At 35.7% G+C, this 17514-nt stretch overlaps 2 protein-coding genes across 2 annotated transcripts; both read right to left on the bottom strand.

The window, feature by feature from the left end:
- Positions 1 to 3586: 3586 nt before the first annotated feature.
- Positions 3587 to 6773, bottom strand: LOC134802039 (cysteine-rich PDZ-binding protein). Its single transcript, XM_063774654.1, has 2 exons — positions 6419 to 6773; positions 3587 to 4057 (listed from the first exon to the last, which is right to left on the bottom strand). The coding sequence occupies exons 1-2, from the start codon at positions 6589 to 6591 to the stop codon at positions 3928 to 3930; spliced, it is 303 nt and encodes a 100-aa protein (XP_063630724.1). The 5' UTR covers positions 6592 to 6773; the 3' UTR covers positions 3587 to 3927.
- Positions 6774 to 15242: 8469 nt separating this feature from the next.
- On the bottom strand, positions 15243 to 17247 carry LOC134801721 (cytadherence high molecular weight protein 3-like). The gene is made up of 3 exons (XM_063774318.1): positions 17101 to 17247; positions 16568 to 16641; positions 15243 to 16093 (listed from the first exon to the last, which is right to left on the bottom strand). The coding sequence occupies exons 1-3, from the start codon at positions 17112 to 17114 to the stop codon at positions 15243 to 15245; spliced, it is 939 nt and encodes a 312-aa protein (XP_063630388.1). The 5' UTR covers positions 17115 to 17247.
- Between the last annotated feature and the right edge of the window lie 267 nt (positions 17248 to 17514).

Here is a 17514-nt window from a genome sequence, read left to right as displayed (position 1 = left end):
GGAAACATACTTGATTGCCGATTCGACATGCTTTGATGTTTACAAAGAATGCGTTTGAACTACTGTTTGTTAAATCTAACTTAATTATGATGTAATATAATTGGATTATCTTGGGCAACGCGGTAAATGTGCTTTTAAACATAGGCCGTGGGTTCGAAACCCGGCTTGTACACTCAACATCGAAGAAGTTAGGACAACTCTACAAAAAAATCTGGCATTTATCCAGATTCTCTATAGAGTTCTTGGTCTTATCTGCTACACTAATAATTTTGCAAGTTAATTAATAGAGACATACAGGTATCTCTTTAGGGGTCCGTACCTCAAAAGGTAAAAACGGAATATTATAGGATCACTTTGTTGTACGTCAGTCCGTCTGTCTGTCAAGACCCTTTATCTCGGGAACGTGTGGAGGTAGAGTTGAAATTTAAACCATATACGGTCCCTTGAGGCTGTGAAAAAATCAAGCTTCTAAGTTAACTTAAAAAACCGGCCAAGTGCGAGTAGGACTCGCGCACGAAGGGTTCCGTACCTTAACGCGAAAAAAAACACGTTTTTTGTATGGGAGCCCCACTTAAATATTAATTTTATTTTGATTTTAGTATTTGTTGTTATTTATAGCGGCAAGAGAAATACGTCATCTGTGAAAATTTCAACTGTCTAGCCAAAGAGTAAAGTAAGTATATGTCCCCCCCCTGTGTCTAGCTATCACGGATCATGAGTTACAGCCTAGTGACAGACGGACACCGGAGTCTTAGTCTGTGCGGAAAGAAAAGATTCGTGGAATGTATGGAGCCCAATACATTTCACGACTCTTCTCTTTCGGAACAGAATCTAGTAATAAGGTCCCGTTTTTACTCTTTGGGTACGGAACCCTAAAAACTACCCTATGTCCTTCCCTGGGACTCCCATACCAACTTTCAGCTAAATCGGTTCAGCGGTCTAAGCGTGAAGAGGGTAACAGACAGACAAACACACTTTCGCATTTATAATTTTAATTTAGTATGGCTTTAGACGAGTCTACCACGTATCACGGTGGGGACTCATGAAAAAATAAATCACGAAAAACTATCGTGAGGAAACCGAATTAACAATGTCGACCAAAGCACTTATTGTTTCGGCGATAGACAGTCGTTACCCAGTTTGCCGACGGAACAGCGACATCTAGCGTTAAATCTTGACAACATTTGGTGGTATTTTGGTATGTATTTCATGGTTATTTCACCCTTTATAATAGGTATACTTATACCTACCTAGGTATCATGGTGGAGGTAGTTGCTAGGTTGTTTTCTAGTAGAAATTAGCAGTAATTAGTAGTATTTAGTTCAAGTAAATATTCAATTTATACTTGACGAGCTTAGTACAAAACAGTCGTTCAAAATTCGAAGAAATCTGCTTCTTTATCGATCTTGTATATTTGGGCAATATGGATATGGATATACCTGATGGTAAGCGGCCACCGCAGCCTTTAGGTGGCAACTATTATATAGTGGTGTCACATGCGAGTTTGCAACTCTTTAAGTATTCATCTGTTAATATAGCTTATTCCCAGTTTTAAATATTCGTTAATTTCATCAAGTCAAAAGAATATAGGTATTTTTGTTTAATATTACTTGGGAAATAAATACACATTTCTCAATATTTTCTGTATATTAAATAATTAATGTACAATTTACATTATGTAACCAGTTCATAGTATACAAATTATAATTTACCAAAGGCAGTTTCAAATGTAATTAAGTTTAAATTAAAAAAAAATGTTGTGTTTTTCAATTTGCGTGTGTTTTAGCACATTAGTATTCCCAGTTACACATTTGTGGCTTTCCATCACAGAGGGGCCCTTATGCTTCAAGCACACCTAATACCGAATTGCAAAAAAAATGAACGTAATTAAGCGCAGTTAAGAAGCTGTGATTAGTCTTAACTTAATTGATTCATTTGTGTTACGAAAATTAACTATGTAAATTGTATTGTATTGTATTTATTGTACTTAATTCATACACATATAAGTCTATAGCATACGCTAACACACTTTCATGCATCTAACTTATATGGAAATGTCTTAACTGTGGTAACACAATGGAATCAATTAACTTAATAATTACCGGTGCTTAACTATGTACAATTTTTTTGCTTTTCACCCATTTGCTAACGCCCTGCGAGTTCGAGTGCAATAAGGAGTTTTTCGTTTGAAATTCCAACAGACATTCTGATAGAATGGCCCTTATAGCATATAAAGCATAAGGACACTTCTCTGATGGAAAGTCACACTTTACCATATTCGCCAACTTTTTTATGTAATAGCAGTTGCATATTTGCATAAATGTTATCAAAGAGAATTTGAAATAGAGAGTTACTGTCATGGTAAATTATGTAATTTTATATGTAGCTACAATACATTTACTGCCATCTTTCGACAGAAGATTAAAACTGTTAGAACGCCATTTGACTTTGATCATTATTCTTTCACTGATATGTGTTAACTTGTTAAATATTAATATTAACGCCATCTACTCGAGCGTAGGCTGAAGGTTATGGCGCCATCGCTCGAAAACTTTCACCATACCATTGGGCTAGTGTCGAGTAGATGGCGTTAATATTCATATTTAACAAGTTAACAAAGAATAAGGATCAAAGTCAAATGGCGTTCTAACAGTGTTAATCTTCTGTCGAAAGATGGCAGTAAATTTACAGTGGCTATATAATTTACTTTGACAATCCGCCTCTATACACTCTATTCTCTTTGATGTTATACAACCAATTGTGTTCCGGCTGTGAAATGTGGTGGGGCAGATTGGGCAACCAATGGCATAATGTCAATGTACAGTTCTCACTTATGCTCTAGATTCCTAGGATAGCGGTGCCGTCTCCATACAAATACTACGACATCCATATGTAGCCGTATTATTTAGTATGGAGACGGCCGCTATATGAAGACACCGCTATCCTAGGAAAACCGATCTTAATGCATCATTTTTACATACATATTCATAAATAACAAACCTCCAGTCAGGTTAGCTGTTTGTTTTAATATTCCTTTGCCTACAGTATGGTAGATAAAGTCTGTCAGGCCATTTCCGTCAGTAGAAAAGAGCGGCAAATTTAAAAAATGTAGGCGTGAAGGGTTATCCTCCCATAGAGAATTAGAATTTCGCGCTTTTGCTACTGACAAACTTGGTTGACCGCTTAATATAAACCATTTTAAAAATGTGCATCCCTTGACGCCCACCTCTAAAGCAATCTTAAGGTAGACGTAACACACACAAACAAAACATGAGTATACTGTTATTGTGTTTGTGTGCATTGTACCTATAAAATTCGTTTAGATGTGGACATAGGTTTATTTATAAGTGCCTCATTTATGGGCATTTTCATTTTAACTTGTACTTTAAAGCGCGACTTAATCGTGTTTCAGTAACGTCTAACCGTCACATTCCTGACAAAATGTATGGGGTTTGACATTGACCATTTTGTGACAATGGCTAACTGGCCGTTAATGGTACACAGTTAAGTGAAATGCCCTTATAACTGGTTATCTTTAACAGCTAGCAATATAGTAATTATTTAACTTAACAATATGTATTTATCTTTAACAACTAACAATATAGTAATTATTTAAGTTAACAATATGTATGGAGGCAGAGGAGACGACCTTGCACATTCTCACAGAGTGTCCTTGCCTAATGCGTACTCGTGACTTAATCTTGGGCGGACACATATTGCGCCCGGAGGAGTTAAAGTCTCTCGAGATCAAAAAGATCCTGCAGCTGTTTGAAGTTGCAGGTTTGGATCGAGAGTTGTAGTAGGTGGCGATCACAATAGATCAGGAATGGTCGCAGTGATACATAGGCTTTGGAGCCTTATATAGCCCCTAAAATGAAGGAGAAGAAGAATTATTTAACTTAAATTAAAACTAAACCATATATGCCACTACGTAGAGCTCTGCCTATAGTTCTTAGTGTCCAGAATCTTCTTCCCGCACATAGCGCAGATGCCCTTCTTGTATGCACATGCCTGGCAGTAGTGTGAGCCAACTTGGTGCACCTTTGTACGGCAGATCCTGGAATTTTACGTAAATTCTGTTAGTTTAATATGTTTTTATAAAACAATTAGTTTAGTGCAGTGAAATCCAATTTGATGATGTTGAAAATAATTAAATTTATGGCACTAATTCTGCCCTCCTAAGCCAAATAGCGATATATCTCACAAACAAACGAATTTTCTTTTGAGATAGCGCTTTGGCTTAGCAGGGCAGAATTATAGTCTGTCTGCTTTTCTAAGATCAAGTATGGCATAGTAAATCTATAGCTAACTTCATCTTAGAAATCGGACAGGTTATACTAAAGAAAATATTACTTAATATGTACGGCCGCCGGCAGGGTCGGCCTAAGAGGAGGTGGCGGGACGAACTGGACACATTTCTCAGCAACTGGACGGATGCTGCAGTTAATCGGGAGGATTGGAAGTCTAGGGGGGAGGCCTTTGCCCAGCAGTGGGACACCTTATAGGCTTGTTAAAAAAAAATATCAAGGTAAGGCTGGTCCTTAATATTATGCCTTTAACAAAGTTTAAAATTTTTGCACATTCTCCGTTCTCAGGGTCAATAGAGTATCAGACGCTCAAGAATATCAAAATGATTTGATATTTACACTGTAACCTCATATCTAGCTCCCCTATAAAGCTTGAACACGCCAAAACGTGGGCACATAAAATTACAAATAAATAGAAAATAAAGGTCTAATGGAGCGAAATATATATTGAATATAATTGAAAATATTATAGTTTATCATGCTAATATACTAGACTATCATTTCAGCCTCAGGATTTGACATGTCACAGACTTCGTGATGACCAGGACACAGGCACTTTGCACGACATGATTACTGTATGTTTAAGTAGTCCAAGCCAGAGTTATTTGCGGATAAGTTGATAATATAACTTTAACGTCTTTTTCAAATATTCATTGATATGGGCCCAGTCCATTGCCATCCGACTTCATTTATTACCATCCGCCAAAAGTACCCTTTTGGAATTTTCGGCATGTCTATCATGTTAATACCCCTTCGTCACTGTTATAGTGTAATGACAACACGATGAAAGCTACCAAAATAGTAACTGTGAGCTGTGGCTTCTTTAAAATAGGTTTAGATCATTTTCGAAAATGTTTCTTGCATACATTTCTATAGTCAATGTCCCTTATGCGAATCAATTAACGGCGTCGCTTGATGCAATCACAAGTAGCTGGCTCAACCAATAAATAATGGGGATACTTAGCATTATTTTTATCTTGCAATCTTCGGGAATGTATTAGCAACTCATACAAGTCAAACTTTTTATTTTGTGTATTGCTTGAAGTTTGTATTTCTATAGAACCATCGTCTAACACCTAACACGCTCAAATACGTTAACAATGATCAAACGTTTTAATATCCTACATTTTGCATACAAATTTCATTTAGCACCACTATTTTGGGAGCAGATAAGCTCTTGCTAGCTCTTAATCTAACTTGACTTCTCTTTTTGTACATAAATTTGAGATATTTGTACGTTTTTGGCAACATAAGAAAAGATAGGTTTCGGTCTTTATGTAAGAACGCTGTATGTTCCTAGTTTCTTTTTTTTTCTCATTTGTATCTCATGTTTTTCTGCTTTCTGGTTGTCTTTCCATTCATTGACGTCTCCTCAACATTTCTAAAACACAAAAACTAATCGATTCTCGATATATTACCATTTTCACAAGTTTCTTTAGCCTAATCGACTTTTCCAATGCTATTGGTGCAAAGTGATTTTGCTCCGTTATTGTTTAAAGCTCGTTATCATGAAAACGAATCATAGAATTAACAACTATTGTGGTATCATATGTTCCTCATGCTATAGCGATTTTAATTTAAGTAAAGAAATAAAATTTAACCACCCTTTACAAAATTTATAAGCAAAAATGTGTGCCCACGTTTGGGCGTGTTCAAGCTTTATAAGCTTAGAAAATCCTATTCAAATTCTTGACCTCTCTAAATTATGCCGAGACTGAAGATATTTTAGATAATGCACTTTAGATTTAATATTCCGCAATATGTTTGGTCAACCATTTAGTTTTAACACTTTCAGTGCCAAGACCCCAATTCCAATACAAAATGAACCCAACTATCGGGTTCTAGGCACTGAAAGTGGTTAAATTATTAAGTTTCTTTCTATGTAACCTAGTTCTGTTAACTAATTTGTACCTGGTTCCCCGCGATACAGGCAAAGTCTAGTGCGGAGACCCCTGACATAACCTGTAACCTGTATTCTTGAAAATAAATACTTTTTTACTTTACCAAGGCAATATGTTTGAGAAGATGAAAGACCATGAAAATAAGAGTATTTTACTCATAGAAAGTATTACTAATACGTAAGTACATGTACTAAATTTGAATATACTTACTTGCATTCCTGGAACTTCGAAGTATACGGGTTATATCGTCCTTTCTTCGCCGTTAATGCCTTGTTTTCTCCCACTTTCCTGCCACCAGACTCTGTGGTGTTCCTGGCCCCGGTCTTCCACGGGTCTGGAGTGATCACACGCCCCAATTTCTTCTCGCATTTCTCACAAACCATCGTAGATTGTAGAATGTTTGTTTTGATCACAAACTTGCAAACATAACCTCTAAGTGCAGGTTTCAATTATAATTACTTGCGTATGGTTGTGAGAAAAAATTATCGTTTTAATTCGAATAGTAATCAAAAGATAATTAATTATCCAAGCAATTTAAGCAAATTAATTGCAGATTATTATTGATATTGTGAGTTGACTTTATGACGTTTCAGACGTTTGTCACTTTTGACAGAACTGTGGGTGTCAGTGCGTTGTTATAGGAGCGTTCAAATTTTATAAAACGTTCAGCTGCTGGACCATGTTGGACCAATAACTATTTATATGTATGACCATTAATATATGATCATGCGCCATGTTGCGGAATTTCATTGGAACTAATTTTTTACACTGGCAATAATTTTAATGATATTAGGCCAAGGGCCCAACGTTTTCTGTTCTCTTTCACGGCGCAGCATACTAGTTACTAGTATCATTTCTCTCTCTTCGCTCTTTTAAAAATGCCGTTTGTCAAAAAAGGACAACCATACTGTTGACAAGATGGACTTCAAATCAAGTGTTGCCTTTTGTGATGCGCCCAGGCTGTGTATGTGTGCGTAAAAGCGTATATGTGTGCTCTTTTAGGGATGTAAAAAGTCGATTTTAATCATGTTATATATCGATAAACGCTACACAGCGGAACGAAATAGCGATTAAGAGCCAACAGGAGTGGTCATTCCTCCATACAAACGTAGTCCTCGTTTTCCTCCGTGGTTTTTGAAGCTAGAGCAATGATTTTTTCAACACAGATTAATATTGTCAATATCTGTGTCGGACCGTTTTGCTTTTTTTGATATTTTTGTTTTTTAAGGCGCTAGAGCCCTTCAAAAACGGCCAAAATGGCCTAATAGACTATGCCGCAATGAGAGGCGTGGTATTCAAAACTGATATCAATTAGCCAAAAAAGCAAAACGGTCCGACACAGATAATTTCATAATCATTTAGATTTCCAAATTTGGTTACGATTGGTTAAGTTTTGGGGGAGGAAAAAGAGGACTACGAAACCTCGATTTTTGTCATTTTTACGCAGGATTTTTCGCCTCAGCTGCAGTTGTCCCTATCGCACTAATTTTAGGGGCGGAGTCAAGTTTCTAAATACGTACACAGCCAGAAAAGTGATGGGCAATAGTCGACATTTAATGTCGATAATCTAGTGATGTAAGAAGTTATCGATAAACCGTCTTGTGTGAAAATATCTAGATCCTAAGATACAAGGGGTTTTGGGTTGAGAGTAGGGAACACATTTTTGTAGTTATGATATACAATCTATTATGAACTTTTTGATTCTAATATTTCAAATTAGAAATCAAAATCAAAAATATTTTATTGCATGGTTAAAATGGGTTAACAAAATTTTTAGGTACCTACAGGCACGCTTCGTAATTGTCGAGCAATTTAGGGTCCTAGCTGAATTGGTTGTTCCATACTTACTCGTGCTCTATGGAATGTCCAATTTAGCTAGAACCCTAAATGGCTCAACAATCACGGAGCGTGACAGTACTAATGATTCATGTTCTGTATATCCTGCCCTACAATGGCGTTAATATTTGGTTGTCATGTCTATACTTCGTTTTTAAGCATTATTGAAAAAAAAAATAGTAAATACTAATATTAACCACTAAGTACATAACTATTACAAAAAAAGCTAAATAATTATACGATTGCATGCTTAAAAAAGACACGTCACCTTCACTCTAATGCTAAACAAACGAAGAATAAGAACTAACAGCGATAAGACCGCCTGTTGCTACCTTTATCTACATTGTAAATCGGTTTTAGGGTTCCGTACCCAAAGGGTAAAACACGGGACCCTATTACTAAGATTCCGCTGTCCGTCCGTCCGTCACCAGGCTGTATCTCACGAACCGTGATAGCTAGACAGTTGAAATTTTCACAGATGATTTATTTCTGTTGCCGCTATAACAACAAATACTAAAAACAGGATAAAATAAAAATTTTAGTGGGGCCTCCCATACAACAAACGTGATTTTTGACCGAAGTTAAGCAACGTCGGGCGGGGTCAGTACTTGGATGGGTGACCGTTTTTATAAATAATGGTACGGAACTCTTCGTGTGCGAGTCCGACTTGCACTTCGCCGGTTTTTTTTAAATTTGTTTTTATGTTTGTGGTGTAATAAAGAATATTTTAGAGTCAGACCAAGAAAAGTCTACAGCAATTTTGATAGCACACGCAGTGCAAGTGTTATTTATATGTCATAATTTCATAGAAGCGACGTTTGAAATAATACTTGCACTGCGTGTTCTATCAAAATCGCTATAGATTTTTCTTGGCCTAACTCTACTTTAAATTACAAAGTAAGGCCTAAATTATAAAATAAGGCCCATCAATGTTTTTTTTTTGTGTTTATTAAACTTGATATTTTGTCTATAGTATTAGCGGACATGGCCTCAAAATTTAAACCCGCTTAAGAATCGGGCCTTATTTCGTGCATTATATACAATACTACCCATTTTTGTGTAGTCATTATTTATACTATAGAAGCATTGTTTGAGTAGCCAATTATTTAAACAGTATTTTTTTAAAGGGCAACGGTGGCAATATTTTAAGGTCTGGATAATACATAGACCTATATAATAGGGACAAGACATATTGTTCTATACGTACAATTGCTTATAGAAATAGCACCCATTTTGACGGCACACACATAAATATATATCTATCTCGTTTTTACTCAGCACTGTAACCCTTAGCAAAAAAAGATGACAGTATTTCAGTACGTACATAAAGTGTTCCATGAAAATACGTAAATACCTAATGCGGCCGAAAATCCGCCATGTTTAGTCACCCAAATGTCATTGTCTGTCAGTTCAGCCGGTACTTGTCCTGTCAAAAAGTCGTGGTGAAAATTAAAATTATTAATTATCTTTCAATATTTTGCTTGTGATTGAAAATAATTGAAGCCAAATGTGAATAATTACGTCGCGAATATGCCAGTGTGTAGTGTATTAGGGTGCGGCATAAGAAAACCACCAAATCAGCCATCTTTAACCATACACAGGTACGCTATAATTTACATGAAAAATATTGGTTATTGTTAATGTTCCTGGGAAATTTAAGGATGTTTCACATTAGAAATAGCAAGGTTCTTCTGTGCAGTTATAGATCATGAAGTGATTGGATTTATTTAACTATATTTTTACGCTTAAATAATGTAAACATTTCAGCTAGGGTTGTACTTTATTTATCGACTTTGATATCGATATATTATGATTGCCTATTTATATTTTCTTATTTTATTATGCTACCCCGCTTCAAACCAACTAAATTATCTTAATTTAATAATTAAATCATTTTTTATAGGTTACCAAGAAATGAACATAAAAAGAAAGACTGGCTGGAGATGGAGACCCTGACCGACTCTCGGGAGCACTCGGGTAACTCGGGTCCGTGGGGTCGTTACTCCACAAGCTGCCCTGCGGGCTTTTTTATATCATTATTATAGTTTTTTTATAGTTTTATAGTTATTCGACATTAAGAGACCATATACATATAGTTGTAATTTATAAAATGGTTAATGTATTGTTATTATTTTTGCTTGTATGTAAATTCAATGTTGACGTATAAAAATGCCCTTGTGGCCTATTTGCTGAATAAATGTTGAAGAAGTTGAAGAGCGGAAGTCATTTCTTATTTTTGTAATAAAAAAAATGTTCTGAAGGTGTTTTGTTTTTTTTCACCCGTCCCTTAATAAGCTTGAATTTTGTATCGCTCTCACTTATAGATATGGCGCACCAAGGTCGAGGTGCAGTGCGGTAGTGTGTTACAGACTTTAGGGTTAACAACACAACGAAATTGATTGTAATAGAGAGGTAAAGTCCAAGAAAAACACGTACACTTATTCTGACATCCAAAACAGATGGCGCTGTACTGCGCCATGTGTTTTGCGGTCACTAAGTTGTCAAACGTCAACTTTTGAAAATCAAGAGTTACCGCAAAAATCGCAATATGTATTGAGTAGTACAGCGTCATCTGGTTTACCTGTCAAATTTGAAGCACGAAATTGTCCTAGACTCCACACATCTTACTCAATCAAAGTATCTTTTCACATAACAATATACTAATAAAGAATTTTTATTTATTTACTTACTTGCTATTAAAACATAAACTCCACAAATAATACATACTTAGTATTTTAAATAAAATGAGCCGAACACGTTAAAAAGTTATCGATGTATCGATAAAACCTAGTAGCAGTAAAAATCTTCTGGGCAGCACTAAAACCGCCATGTTTTGTTCCCGGATGACGTCACACTGGCACGCATTTTTCGTTGACGTTTCACTTCCATAGGTTTCATATTTCAGTGGGATAATAAGATACAGATCTTAATAAGGATATCAATGTAAGTGAATGTTACCATGACTACCAAACAAAGAAATGTGATAGAATTTGCCAGCTGGCATTGTAACATTCAGACAGTTACCTATGTACCTAATCTGAAATATGAATAAATTAGTAATATTTTAAACAGGAAAGTAAACCGAATTTTGGCCTTTTGCTGGACACAATCACAATAGTAATTTGTTTTACAAGAGGGCAAAGTTTATCGCCACCGGTTGATGCATTTGCAGCACCAATGGTAGAAAATGCAAGCTCATCATCAACTGCATAATCGACGTTTGATATGACTATTGAATCCGAGCTTTTTGATCATGAATCATGATAAAACAAAATTTTAGAAGGTCGCAGAATAGTGGATTTAAAATATTTATTTTCTGTGATCTCAAATATCAGGCACGATCATACAAATTGTACATTTGCTGATCTTGCCTTTGTCATTGAAAGACGTAAGGGTTTACACAGAGAATATATATTTAAGTGTAATATGTGCAAAAAAAAGGAAACGATACACTCTGAAGACCCAAAAAGAAAATGTTAGTAAATACTGCTCCTCCCCATGGTTACTTGGTTCCTTATTCAACCTACCTGAAATTAAACGAGTAGGTTAGTAAATTATATCATTTTACATTATAAAGTTAAATGTTTAGGTATCTCAATCACTTACTCACTGGTGGACATGGACGCAAAATTTTTGCCCATCTACTTATACTATCTTATAAAAAATGAAATTTTGAAAGTTAGCACGCTTAAAGTTCGTTTTTTTTTGCATTAAGGTAACAGATTTTGACATGTCTTATTAAAAATTACCATTGAAAAATAATTCATAGCAAATATGTTAGAATTATAAATCATATTAATGAGCAAGAGCACCCTAAACCGGCGAGCGTGTATGAGGAATGTTATGAATGTGAAGGAAGCGAAAGTGGTATGTTAGGATCGTAGCAAGTGGAAATCCGTGGTCTCTGCCTACCCCTCCGGGAAATAGGCGTGATTGTATGTATGTATGTATTAATCATATACTTTTTTATATTCTTTTGCTTTCATAAGTAATATAAACTAATTTTTGAAAGCGTTTTTCAATAATTATTAATAAAAAGACACGTCATGATTGTTTACCTTCTTTCTAATGCTAAAAAATAACGAACTATAATAACCGGGCCTTATTTGGTACAGAACCTTGATTTGATAGGTACATCGGATATTCTGGGCCCCTGAGTTTGTTACGTAAAGGACAAAATGGTGACATGTGGTTAGAGCTGATACTGTTAAACTAGTGGTTCTGTGCGCTAAGTATAAAAAATAAGCTTCAGCGAACTCATTAAGCCTAGAAAAAACCCTACACCCTACTGCCACTTAAATCAGTCTTGAGTCTTTGAATCAATTTCCGTAGTAGTACTACTACTACTAAGGTACTAGGAGGTAATAAGGCCTATAGTAGGTATAATAAGGCCTACCTGAAAAATAATGTTCTTACAACAGTGTAACCGTGTTAGTTATTTGAGTAACATATATGTAAAGTGATACAATTAAAAGCTAACAGCAAACCAGTACATAAATTATATCTTATGTACTTCTTATGAATTACACTCTTATAAAGGTTTCGGCTAATTACGCTTAATTACTTGAATAAAGGTAGATGAATTGCGGTCGGTCCAATAGGTAACCACAACTCACGGAGTCCAAAACAATAAGCTGATCAGCAAAGTCAAGTAAACAAAGCCAAGTCACAGTAGTAGAAAGATTATCGAGTTCCGTAAACGTAAGCCGGGTCAAAAAATTCAATCGCAACACAGTAAGTAATAAGTGAACGCCTCGTGGCAGTAACGCACGAAAAATAACATTGCAAATTGTCGGCAATGAGGCGCGCGCGGGTGCAAGCGTACGCATCTGTGTGCGTGCATTACACACACAAATACAGTCTCTCACGCCCCGTCAGAGCGACGGGTATATTCAGCTTGAAATCTCAAAATTGACTTTTAGCTCAGCTCCCGTTTCGTCTTAATTGAAGCTTCAATATCTTCGTTAAACATAAACATAATTGAAATGCTAATGGATAATGAATATATTATAATATAATAATATAATTCAATTATTGCGGAACACCTATTTTAGGAGGTATTTATGTATTTTAATTAAATATCTGAACTTTCCCTTGGTTCCCCGCTGGGGCGTGACTATAAAATTGTGATCTGATAACCACAATAAAGAATAAAATCGTTTTTGTTCATTTTAGGTACCGTTAAACCTTTGAAGTAAAATTAAAATTGCAAGAAATGTCGATAGTTTATCGATATGACTTTATCGACATGGCTACAGCAAGGTGGGCCTCATTGTTAATCGTACACTAAACAAAAGTGGCAACAGTGACAGCTCGCTGAGACACCGTCTCTATATATTATAAGTCTATGTATTAGGCTGTCACTGTTGTCAGTGTCATTGTGGCGGTTTACTTGAAAAATACTTAAGTGTTGAATATTAAATAATAAATGACAAAAAATGGCCACAACTATACATAATCAAGAGCGAAACATTGTAATTAATAAACTGCTGGAAAAGAACCGTTCGGGAAATTAAACTATTTCGCTACGAAACATTTCCAAATTAACAACAGAGCTGACAAGTAAACAAATCAAAATGTCATTATAGTCTGGTTATTACGACTTGGTTATTGTAGTGTTATGTTAGAGTCTGTGCGAAAAGAGAAGAGTCGTGGAATGTATGGGGCTCAATACATTATACTATATATATAAATATATAAGGAAATACTTAATAAGTACAGTAACAAAGATGTGTTTGAAAAATATTTACTATGGGCAAAGATATACATTTTCATTTTTAGTTTTAATCTTGTGTCGATAGATGGCAATAAATTTACAGTGACTACAAAATTTACTATGACAATAACTCTATTCTCTTTGCTATGGGCTTTGAAGACGATCAATTTTATTCATTGACAATGTAGCAGACCCTATGTAAGGTAATTTTGACCTATGTGTGACGAGTAAGAAAATACATGAATTTTATACGGTAAAAACCGACAATAAAAAAATTTGAACTCCGAATATTTGGATACTGATTATGATTAGAGTGAGTAAAAGTAAGTAAGTCAAAATAACGAGTTGCCAATCCACATTGTTCAGACTATACTGAATAGCGCCCTCTTGACAATGATCATATATTCCTGGTCAGGCTTTATGCACCAGTGCTAAAGTAATAGTTTGGCTGACTGTACATGCATACGCAAGTATAGTTTGTTAAAGGACTATCTCATTTCAAATATAGACAGAGAATATTACTATCTTTGTCTTGCCCGCGCCTCAACATGTGAAAACTCAATGCGCCGTGTGCAAGAGTCAGAAGAGATATAGTCAACTCCGAGTATAGTCCGACAAGAAATTGGAGAAAATGATTGAGAACGCCACTTTCTACGTAACTGTCACATTTTTGACGTAAAATGCTAATGCTTAAACATGGCAACAAATGGAATTTATTATATTTAGTTCAATTTTATTTAAATTCTACTATTTTATGTCGTACTATATGTCTTTGTCTTGTCTTAGGGGCTGTCCATAAATTACGTCATCATTTTTTGACGATTTTTGACCCCCCCCACCCCTAAAATCATCCAAAAATCATGCTTCGAATGACCCCGTTTCCTCCTACGTCATGCCATCATCCGATGTCCAACCCTCCCCCCAACCCTAATTTGAAATTACGTAATGTATGAATAGCCCCTCAGCGGGGGTCTTTGGCGGATAAAAGCTCTTATTCAATAAAAGACTTTATGGATATAGTTTGTTTGTATTGAGCAAAATATTGTCTCTATACAATGTAACGTACTAACATTGAAAGCGTCTACAATAATGTTCAAAACATGAATTCCTACTGAACTAGAAATCTTTCCTATTTTGGGGCATGGCACACTGCATCCGATTCACACGTCGCTCCGATGGGTGTCGCTATAATACGACGCAGTGTGCCATGCCCCTTTGACATTATTTGCATTTAATAAATATTATATCAGTGAAAAATACTTTGGTTTGTTTTTCACCCCCACTTACAATTTTGTAACGTAACATAACAGAAAAAATATAGCTAAGAGAACCCCAGCTTTTCTAAAAAGTCGGGACAAACGTTAAAACGACGAAAAAAAAAGATAAAACATGCAAATTTTCAAGCTCCGTAGGAATAAACGCCGTAAAACTATCACTAACACAAAAATTAACAAACAAATAAATATTGCACGAAAACTAAAGCTAACTCTGGCCCTTCACTGGAGAATTGCTTCTTTTGCTATCCGTTGGTGCTTCATGTAATTCAGGTTCCATAGGTGCTTGTTCTGGCTGTGCTTCAGACCTTACAGCTTGTGCTGCAGGCCTTTTTGTCGTAGGTTCAACATACTGTGTAGCCGGATCATATTGTGTATTCGGATCAACATATTGCGTAGCAGGATCAACATATTGTGTATTCGGATCAACATATTGCGTAGCAGGATCAACATATTGTGTATTCGGATCAACATATTGCGTGGGATCATATTCTTGTTGATAAGTACCATCTGTCGCATAATTATCATATTGTCCTTCATATTGAGCGTTAGGATCAGTATATTGTTGTGGATACTGCTCGTAATTCTCAAATTGACCTTCCTGATAATTCTGTTGATAGTTCTGATCGTAGCCTTCAGTTTGTTCGTAATACGGTTCGGTTTTCTCTGCGTAATTTTGATCAGGATTCTCATAGCCATGCTCATAAGCTTGTTCTACGTGTTCTACAGGATATTTTTCTTGTTCATGTTGCTCTTTTTCATATGCAACTTCTTTCTCATCAGCTACGTCTTCTTTACCATCAAGTTGGCCCTTATCATCAAGTTGTGTTGGTGTTGTCTCTTCTGCAAATCTTTTGTCTGGTTGGATGGTGTGGTCTGGTTCTCGGTAACTAATGGATGTTCTAGAAGCCTGTTTGCTCAGAGGTCTGTGGTCTCTGGTGTCAGGTCTGGTGTCAGGCTGGTCGGGGTGTCCGGTGGGGTCAGCTCGGGGATGGTCTGGTCGGCCACCGGCGGCGGGAGGTGCATTTCGGTCGGTTGAGGGTAGGTGCGTGGCTGGTGCTGGAATGTTGGATTTATTTTGAAATATTGTTGTATTAGCTAATTAAGTATTATTTATTATTTATAAAATAAATATTGATAATCGCTTAAAATCATTTTTACAAATCTAAAGATCATCTTTAAAGAAAATGTTACTTATTGATGAAAAGTACGATTTGGTTTTAAACTAACTCTGCTAATAGAAAGATAGATATTCAAAATTCACATAACGACACATAATCATAAATATACCTTTGTTGAAGAACTTGTAGTAAATGTTATTGTCCATTATGTCCATGATGAAGATGAAGTATACTTCGTAGTTGATAATGATACTGATATAGAATACAAAATCAAGACTCCATGAATAAGTATTTTGAGTATGTAGTTGATAATAATATTCATGTAAAAGACAAAGACAATGGTGTTCATGATGAAGATTTTTGACAAATCGATGATGATATGTATATTGTCTACAATATCAATGCCACTGACCTGTGCGAGGGCTAGGAGACTGCATGGAGCGCCCCAGGCTGTCTACTTGACGCTGCAGAGTTGCCAGTTCCGCCCTGAATCAGAAGTGAAGCACACACAACTCACACACACGTGCAAAATTCTAAACATATAATGTAAAGAAGAAAAAGGTTTCAATTTGATTTTAGATTCAAGAAGAGAAAAAGAACAAAATATTTTTTGACAAATATTTGATGTATACAGGATAAGTTACATTTTATTAGGATTTTATAAGTAGGTACTGAATTACCAAAAGCAGATATTTCATGTTCAGATAGATATTTATTTAATCATTAGGAATTTGTTTATCAAGTAGGTATAAACGAGCTTTCGAATTAAGTTAATATAAGGCCGTTCCGTGATTTAAATTTATAAGTTCCATCTGTTCTAATTACATGAACATGCATAGCGTCACTGCTGTCACTATCATACATTACACATACTGCCAATTCTACATTTCTAAGCAGACTATTCTAAACTACAGTTCCATCACCAACATCAAACGAACTCTTTACCTTAACAGGATCATCGTCAGAATCTATTCTATCAATAGACATATCGCTAAATTGTCTAGTTAGCGCTCCTTCGTCATATCTTCTAAATCTATTCCTATACGGTGTCGAAGTATAATAAGTGCGGTCTAAGTCAAATGAGCTATTGGGGTAGCCGCTTAAAGGCGTGTAGCTTCGTGCGATGGTTGTTGTGCAGTACTTCTTATGGGAAGACCACAGGTTACGCAGTTTTCTCATAAGCTCTGCGTTCCTGCAAAGCAATTGTGTTTTTTCCGTTCTGAAAAATTTAAGAGCTGTGAAATTATATGACTGAATGAGGTTGATAAGCAAATTGAGAAAATAATATAAAAGAAATTATAAGAATACTTGTTCAGAAATAAAATATTATAATATACAATAAAATATCAAAACAAGAAG

The sequence above is a fragment of the Cydia splendana genome, chromosome 23 (assembly GCF_910591565.1).
Source record: "Cydia splendana chromosome 23, ilCydSple1.2, whole genome shotgun sequence".
Taxonomy (NCBI): domain Eukaryota; kingdom Metazoa; phylum Arthropoda; class Insecta; order Lepidoptera; family Tortricidae; genus Cydia; species Cydia splendana.
The sequence above is the reverse complement of the archived record's forward strand: the minus strand, read 5'-3'. Positions and strand labels throughout refer to the sequence as shown.